This window comes from Octodon degus, unplaced genomic scaffold (genome assembly GCF_000260255.1).
Source record: "Octodon degus isolate 3935 unplaced genomic scaffold, OctDeg1.0 scaffold00044, whole genome shotgun sequence".
In the NCBI taxonomy this organism is placed as follows: domain Eukaryota; kingdom Metazoa; phylum Chordata; class Mammalia; order Rodentia; family Octodontidae; genus Octodon; species Octodon degus.
Window position 1 is genome coordinate 12,926,429 of NW_004524620.1, and position 8,987 is coordinate 12,935,415.

An 8,987-nucleotide genomic window follows, 5' to 3' on the forward strand; every position below is an offset into this window, starting at 1 on the left:
AGAGGGACAAGATGCCCTGGGAAGCCCTGGGCTCAGAGCACCTACAAGACCCCAGGCCAGGCCAAAGGAACTGCCAGTGGACCAAGACGACAGGCAGCAGGGTTAGTGCGACGGTTCTCTAGAGTACCCGAGCAGCCACTGCTCTCTGCATGGACAGCTGGAGGGAAAACAGCACCACCCAGCCAGCAGCCCAAAACAGAATTTCTTCTTTGGCACTCAGGAGCTGGCAAGGGCTAATCACTAGGTCAGTTCACACCACAATTAAGTTGATAAAACGCATTTAGATCTATGCAAACCTCCCTGAGACCTGCCGTTTCACGCGCACCAGGTAAGGAACCTGAGAGTGACGAAAGACCAGACAAAGGGGAAGCGAGCCAAGAGTCAGCCAGTGAGTAAATCTCATTTTCCTTCACTCAAGTGATTTCTATTTTATTTGTGTGTCCTACAGTTGGTGATGAAGTTGTTTGCTTGTCCTCTCTTTGGGGAATTCTTTTGTCCAGCAAATAATTCTCCATCATTTGCTTTCAAAAGTACTGTGCAACTTCTAAATAATTTTTAAAGTCAAGCTAACACTGCCAACTCCCTCTGGTGAGTGCTTTCTGTGGCGCCCACAGAAGGCTGGCTGTACTGCCCAGGGCCTGCCTGGGAGACGGGCCTGTACACCTTGTGCCCCGAAGCATCCACCTCCTCAAAGACGTAGCCAGGGGGCTCGGGGTACGAGGCTGGGCACCTGCCCATTTCTTTGGGAGTAAAGCTGATGGCATAGGTGGTCTGGCCCTCCAGGGGAATATTCCCTCGAGGGCCGGGCCACATGGGCTTGCAGCTTCTGGTATTGGCAGGTAGGTGGGGCACGTAGTGGGCCTTCGTGGTGGTCAGGCATTCCAGGGGCTCAGTGGGGCAGCTCAGCTGGGGAAGGGGCTTGACCATCTCTGTCCGTGCGCTGGTCCACTGCTTGTAGTCCTCTCTGGTGGTGGTGGAGCCTTCAAAGCAGCTGCTCTTCTTCACTGGGAGCACCGGCCGGCAGGACTGAGCAGGAGCGCCCTTAGGGTAGGTGTAGTGGGACTGCGTGGTGGTGAGAAGGTCCATCTTCTCTTCAGGAGGGACATAGGCGGCAGGGGCCCTGGAGAACACCTGGGGTGTGGGCCAGGCTTGAAACTTGTCCCGAAACTCCGTGGTGGTAGAGAAAGGAGCCTCCAGCCCAGGGCCCCTGGCTGGAGGCTTCAGGCTCTTCGCAGGCTCCCCTAGCAGGCCCTGAAAGGATTCTTTGTGGGTGGTAAGGCTCTCAAAGGGGACTTCGCAGGGTCTGAACTTCTCTGCCTCATACACGAAGCGCTTCTCCACGGGGTGTGGCACGTAGCTCATCTTGTAGCTGGTCAGGTCCTCCAGGCGGACGCTGCAGAGCTTCGGCATGGGGGGGGGCTTGCAGCTTCTGGTGGTCACGAGGCCCTTCATGGGGTAGTCATCCTGGTGGGTGGTTCTGCTGTCAAACTTGGACGCTGGCCGGTAATGGTGTGGTGGACGGAGCAGCTCCTGTCTTGGCTGGTTCCAAGGTATATAATCAGCTAAAATTAAAGCAGAAGTACTTAGTGCTAAATTAGATCCATAGAGTATAAGACCCCAGAGCCTGAAGCCAATGAGGTCATCTCTGAGACCCAGGGAGAACAGAGTAGACCCTGTCACCATCTCAACAAGCTACAAGCTTCAACCTCACAGCATAGAGGCAAATCTATACAAGATTTCATCTCTCCACAAGGCTGCACGCGGGGATCTTAGAGACTGCATACTCACGGGAGGACCTAGAGGGCCCGGCCAGGAAGCAAAGCCAGCCTGGCTCATGTGACCCAAGGGCAGCTCCTGTCCCGTGGGGAGGGTGCCCTCTTTAATCAGCACAGAGTGATCACGAAGACGCATGTGGGGAGTGAGACAGAGGACCCAGAGCCCACCACGAGTGGGCCATCTGCCCCACCCCGCCGGTCTGCCTGATCACCTGCAAGGTGACAACCTTGAGTCTCTGGGACCCTCATGTCTGAGCCCCATAAATCAAATACGCAGGTCCACAGGAAAAAATGTGTTATGCTGGCTGGTAAGAAGAAAATAGTAGCTTCACTTGCATAAAATGCGCAAGGCAGTGGCCTAAGCGCCTGAAGTATTAATTCATTTGATCTTCAGATGGCCCTAATAGAGCGAGAGCTAAATACCCGCCTTAGAGGCAGACACAGAGGCAGCAGCATGGTGGGACTTCCCCAGCTCGCCCAGCTGGTAGGAAAGCACAGTCACGCTCAGATCCTGAGCCCGCACTACGCAGCCCACTTCCTGATTTAACAAAGAGCAGATGTGTGCCAGCCGGGCGTGTGCCAAGCCCTTCCACACACGACCTTACTCCATCTTCCCAGCGACCTTCACAGTGGCGCGAGCACCTCTGCAGCACAGGATTCCTAAGGCAAGATTCGGAGAAGCCGAGGAATGTGCCCAAAGCCACACAGCCACTGTCACAGCTATGAGAGTCAGGAACTGAAGTGTAAGCCTTCGACGTGACTCCAAAGTCGCGCTCTTCCAACAGCCTGCTTCGTAATTACTGACACTATTTCTAGAGAGTAAAGCATAGGAGAGTAACAACCCTGGCTAAATATTTGGAGGAGGAGATGTTCCGAATGTTTGAAGAATCAAAATGATTGGCCAGCTCTGTCTATTCTTGACCATCCCAAGAATAATCTCTGCTGTGGAGCTGGGATGGCCAAGACGAAGGGAGACCTGGACCTGGAGCACATCTGCACTAGAGATGGCGCCTGAGGAGCCACTGGCACTGTCCTCGGACAGCCCTGCAGGAGTCTGCGAAGCGGCCTCCCCGGGGCGAGCTCTGGGCGGCTCTGAGACACAGACCACAGCGGGTAAGCGGGAGCTATGAGCCCTGCGCTTCGCCCACTTTACCTGCCGCCTGCTCCCGTGACACTCAGCTCCCAGCCCAGCCCCAGACGGCCTCACTGTGCCCATAAATTACCAAGCCTGGAGAAGCCGGCAAGAGCCTAGTGAACCCCTGAATCCACAGGGAATCCTTTACAGCTTTACCGAGAACAGCAGCGACTTCCCAGGAGCCCGGAGGTTCGTCTCAAGGTCAGCAAAGATGTAGGCACGTATTTAACAGTTCTATTGAGATACAATTTGCATGAAACACACCTTTTAAGAAACTTTTGCCTAACCTACAATACTATTGGTTTTCGGTAATTTAGCTCTCACATCTGGGTCTTCGTTCTGCGGGTGGGGTGCCCGTGTTCTGTTTGGTGGTGGTGGTGGTGGTGGTGACAGTGGTGCTAGGGACCGAAAACTGGGCCGCGTAACCGCCGCACGGCGCTGCACCCGAGCTGTGCCGCCCAGCCCTCCCTCCTCTGGCTTCCTAGTGAGGTATGAGGTTGCGCATATGGATCTCCAACTGTCTCGGCACCATTTAGTAAAAAGAACGTCCTCTGTCACACTACAGTGCCCTGGCACCTCTGTGGAAAGTGTGGCAATAAATCTGAAGGCTTGTTTCTGTGCTCTTAGTTCAGTTCCAGTATCGCTTTATTTACCAGGATGTCAGTACACACGGTCCTAACTACTGCTACTTTATAGTAAAGCTCTAAAATCAGGAAGTTATACAACTGTGTTCTATCAAAAAAAAATTACTCTGGTTTATCTTAACTTAACACACAAAATTTAGGATTTGCCCTATTGTTGAAAACCATGCTCCTAGGACTTTGGTAAGGATGGCACTGAAGCTACAGATCAGTCTGCAAGGAGTGCCGTGCAGCCCCGGAGCAGGATTAAATCTCTCAATCTGTGAACACAGAGCGTCTTACCATCTGCACTCTGATAATTTTCAGTGTACAAATTCTGCACTTATTTTCTTAAACTTATCGCAAGTATTTTATTCATTTTCAGACTATCAGGGAAGAACTTTTCCCGACAATAACAAGGGTGGGGGGTCACCGAGGCTCACACTCAGGACCTCATGCATACCAGGCACCCGCTCTGCCACTGGGCTGCATCCCTGATGCCTGAGCGCTGTTTTCTTTACTTCATTTTGATTGTCAATGCCAGTGTATAGAAATGCAATTGACTTTAATATATTACTCTTCAATATTGTTACCTTGATAAACTCCACAAGTTCCAATAGTTTTTTACAGATTCTTTAGGATTATCTGCATACGGTGCTGTTGTCTGAGGAGAAACACAAGCTTATGTCTTACTCTCTAACCTAGAAGCACTTGCTTAGTGGCTTTCCTTGTGTTACCGCATTAGATAGAAGCTCCGAGCCCGTGCCGAGTGAAGTGGGAAGAGCCAAGAGTCCGCCTGCCTGCTCTTCACCGTAGCAGAAGGGCCTCTGGCCTCCGCACAGGAAGGAAGACACGAGCTGCACAACTCCCTGCTCATGTTCTTTATTGAGCAAAGGAAGTTCCTTCTATGCCCAGCTTGCTGAGAGCTGTTAGGCTATCCTGTCAGTGTTTTTTCTATCAATTGTGTTTCCTGTCTTTTACATTAATGTGGTTCATTACACTAATTGATTTGCTGATATTACATCAACCTTGCCTTCCTGAAACAAACCTCACAGCTTTATCGTTTATTCTGTAATAGCCTTTTAAATTTATAGGAAAAACAGAGAAAGAGTACATTTACATAGTTACAGTCACAAGTTCTCTGCCTCACTGCATGGATTTGTGTCACCTAATCTCATTTCCTTTCAGCCTGAAGTTTTTCCTTTAGTATTTTTTCTAAGACAAGTCACATACTTATCCCACTAGTATCTCTGTCTCTCCTCTCCTCCCCTCTCCTCTCCTCCCCTTCCCTCCCCTCCCCTCCCCTCCTCTTCGCTTCTCTTCTCTTCTCTTTTCTCTCTCTCTCTCTCTTTCTCTCTCTCTCTCTCTCTCTCTCTCTCTCTCTCTCTTTATTTTGACCTCAATGTTTTGTTTTGTTTTTTCTGTATTTTTAGGGAAGGGTCTACAGAGCATTCAGGGTCTTACCACTAGATTGGACTTATAGTGACCCACCTGTTTATAGCCTCCCAAGAGCTGGGATTACGGGCACAGGCCACCACGTCCAGTCTCAATTGCTGGCTCAGCGCGCCCTGGGGGCAGGGCCCGCATGGCAGGCTCGGGGATCAAACCCCTGGCCCCTACGCCTGCTTGCAGGTGCCTCAGTCCACTATTTGGCCAGCCCTTGACCTCAATCTTGAAGCATGTCAATGACATGAACTTCTTTGTTTGGCTCTTTTTCAGTCCCTTTTCTTTCACTGTGTAACCCACTGCTCTCAGTCTCCCACTGCTTTGAAGGACACACACACACACACGTACGCACACAGGCACACGCACACTCGCACGCACACACCCCATGAGGCTCACTGTCATTACGCTGCATATGACACGGTGCCTTCTCTTGCTTCTTTCCTACTTGTTGTCTTGGACCTTCCACAATTGGACAGCAACGCAAATAAGCATGGATCAGTCTGCACTTATCCTATTTGGGTAGTGACTCTTGGACGTACAAACATCTTTCATGAAACTTCCGGAATTTCAGCAGTTGCCCTTCAGGTACACGTTCCGCCCAGTCCCTCCGTGGCTTCCGCTGTGAGATGCTGGCACAGCCGGGGCAGGCACGGGCTCCTGCAGCCACCGACTCTTAGCTCTTCCCTGTGCTCCAGGGTGCATAGTCTCTGCTGGCCTATCTTTATTTTCACTGACTGTGGTGCCAACTCACTTCTGCCAGTGAGGGCTTCTAATGAATATTTATTTTGGTCATTGTCCAATTGCAACATTTTCACTTAGTTTTTTATGATTTCCACCTACCAGTATTCTTCCTTATCAGTTTTTATATTTCCTTCATTTCCTTAACTGTAGCTTCCTGTCCTTCGGTGAGTATCTTTGTAATACCTACTCTGAAATAGTTTTCTGTTATGTCCAACCTCTGGGGCCCCTAAGAAATAGCTTTCTTTGTCTCTTTTCCCCATGCAAGGATTATACTTCCCTTTTTTTGTTCAAGTATCACAATTTTATTTTTATTTATTTTTTTTTTTTTGAGACAGGGTCTTACTGTGTAGCTCAGGCTGGCCTTGAACTCATTATGTAGACAGGCTGACCTCAGACTCGTGTCCACCCTCCGCTTTCGGCTTCCTAGGCATATCTCACTGTGCTCAGCTTTGTCTCATAAATGTCTGCCAAAGACCCCATAACTTAGACAGTATGCTATGGCAACTGTAAATTCTTAATTCTAACACCTCCAGTAGGGGTTCCTGTTTTTGCTTATGTTTAATGAAATACTTGCATTAATTCCATAGTTTCACCTCTTCTGCAGCTTTTAGCTACTCGTATTTTTGTTCATTTTCTCTCCCCCACTCCATTAACTAAGGATAGAACCCACAGTGCTATAAGCTATGTTCCTAGCCTTTCTTTCTGTTTCTTTTTTTAAGACAGCATCTCTCAGTTGCTCAGGCTGACCTCAAACTTGTGATGCTCCTGCCTCAGCCTTTCAAGTAGTTGGGATAAAAACAGGCACCTCTGTACCTGGCTCTTTTTTTTTTCTTTCTTTCTTTTTTAAGAAATTGTTTGCATTTTTACAGTTAGATTCCTAAGGTGCACCCTGTGTCATCAACAGCTCAGGGCTAGGGAGCCTGCATAGACAGATAACCCCCCAATCCCCTTAAACCTATCCTTGCCCATGAGCACATCTTCCAGACCACCATGGCTACCTCTGGGGTTAGTAAGGCCCTCCGTGGTTGTCTCATTCTCTGGTTCTCCCTGCTAAATCTCTAGCATCGCTGTTTACCTATTGCTTACCACAGTTAGGAATGAAAATCTCAAGCTAGTTGCAGAAGTTGTCTGATTTTTCCCATGGAAATCACTATCGCTTCTGTCCAAACCCTTGGGGTATACAGCCATTCCAGCCACTGCAGACCCCTCTGGCAGCAGAGCCGTCCTCACAGCCCAGCCTGCCCGGCAAGATCCGCCACGCAGACGCAGCTGGGGGAACGAGGCCATGTGAAAGCCACAGATGCCCACGATCCGAAACAAAGTTTTGATAGTTTTACTTGAATAAATGCCCTCAATCATATAATTTTTGTTATATATTTTTGGTTCATTTCCAGAGCCTTGAAATGGCTGGGTTTACCGTTTTGCTAGTTCTGTCACTGCTGTTTGGGAGACAGGACTTGCCAAGCTCTGGCTCCACCGCTCCAAGCTCCCCACGCTCATCCCCAGGCACACTCTTACGTCTATTTTAGGCCAGTAATAGTACCAACTATTTGTTCAAAATTGGCTTCATTTTAATTGAAAATCTAATCTCTCTCCACGAGCCATTAGTGGCTCTATCAGCGTCTTGAAAGCATTAGGGGCCTTCAAGGGAGCGTCTTACTGAACGCAAAGCACATGTTCCACCCCAGCCTGCAGGCCCTCTGAGGCGGGCCTGCCTTGCACACCCACATGCCACCTCAGGGCAGTGGACGTGGCGGGCAGAGGCCTTTCTGTGACAGACCAAGTGTCACAAAAAAGCTCTGGGAGCTCAGAGCTGCCTCCTGTGACTTCCGATAACCAGCAAGACTGTAGAAACCGCAGTCTTACTCAGCCCTGACTTCTTCCACCAGCATTTGTTATGCAGACCTCTCCATGAGGCCTGAAAAACCTCCGAATTCCATCGGACAGACTATTCTCACAGCAGTAAAGCCCTGCAGGCCACAGTGTCCTGTGAGTAGCTGGCAAGAACCTCTCTAAGAGAGATTCCATTCAATAAAGTGTCTTTTAAAAAACTTAGCTAAACCTAAAGCTGAGCACCAAGTAATTACACACTCAATCTTTCCAATTGCACAGTGTTTTGAAAATGTCACAAATTACAACCAAATGCTGCCGAAGCACATTTCATTGGTGGTTTTCTGGACCCCAGTTAAGGTGCAGGCCGTGAGTAGAAAGTGCAAAGTCTGAACATTTTTCTAAGAGAACTAATGGAAGCAGCACATAGAAGCAAAACGTAGATGGGCCCGCTGAAATGCACATCTGCAATAACTCTGCCTTCTTCTCCCCTCGGAAAGACTGTCAGTATATGGCCATAAAATATGAAGGTTGCTATCGAAAATACTATCGCAGCAAATTTTCACAAAAGATAAATCTTCCAAGGAGTGATTCGCCAAGAGACAACGCGAGAGTATGGCCCCTCGCACATGCAAGAACTAGCTCAGGGGCCAGCGAGGTAGCTCAAGGGACGAAGCGCCTGCTTTGGCAAGCGCGGGGACCAGGGTCCGGTCGCTGGTCCCGCATGCCATGCAGGCCCCGCCGCCAGGGCGTGGTGCTACATGCCTGTAATCTCAGCACTGGAAGGCTGAAATAAGGAGGATCATTATGAGTCCTAGCTGTGTAGGGAGACGCTGTACCAAATACACAGATTGAAAACAAAAACAAAAACACTACTTCAGTAGTGTCCCAAGGGCAGGATAGGTGTCAGAGGCCTTCCTTAAACCTCACTTCTGTTCCCTGCCGGGACCTATCGGGTGGGTAACTGGCTGGGTGAGAATTCGCATGCCTTCACTGCAAAGTTACCTAGAGTCTTCGTAAACAAGAGCTCAAAACCATTCAGCAGTTTGTTCCTTTAGGTGACATGTCTTTACGTCCATTCCCCATTCTAAACGCTGAGAACACAGATATTAGACACGTAACACCCCAATGCAGAAGCCGTGATACCACAGGACAGTATTAGAACCAATAAACCACTCAAATTAATAAAGCAAAAATATGTGCTACAGCCTGCCTCAATGTTCCTCAGCTCCAGTGATGAAGCTAGGCAGGCCCTTGGGGGACTCACAAGCGCCCTGTGCTGGCCAGCGAGTGTCCTGTGGAAGGCTGGAGGAGCCGGCCTCAGCCCTCTTCCCTGCCTTTCACCCTACAGCAGAGATCAGGCTCTCAGCAGACACTGAACCTACTAGCATCTTCCTGTTAGACATCCCAGCCTCCAGAACTCAAAAAAAAAAAAAAAAA

General features: G+C 49.5%; 1 protein-coding gene across 1 annotated transcript in view; it reads right to left on the bottom strand.

Annotated features, from left to right (window-relative positions):
• Positions 1 to 561: 561 nt before the first annotated feature.
• Saxo1 (stabilizer of axonemal microtubules 1) overlaps positions 562 to 8,987 on the bottom strand; it is a 114,780-nt gene continuing 106,354 nt past the window's right edge. The window contains exon 4 of the mRNA XM_023715851.1: positions 562 to 1,562. Within this exon, the coding sequence (XP_023571619.1) occupies positions 562 to 1,562 (1,001 nt within the window). The remainder of the gene's footprint in view (positions 1,563 to 8,987) is intronic.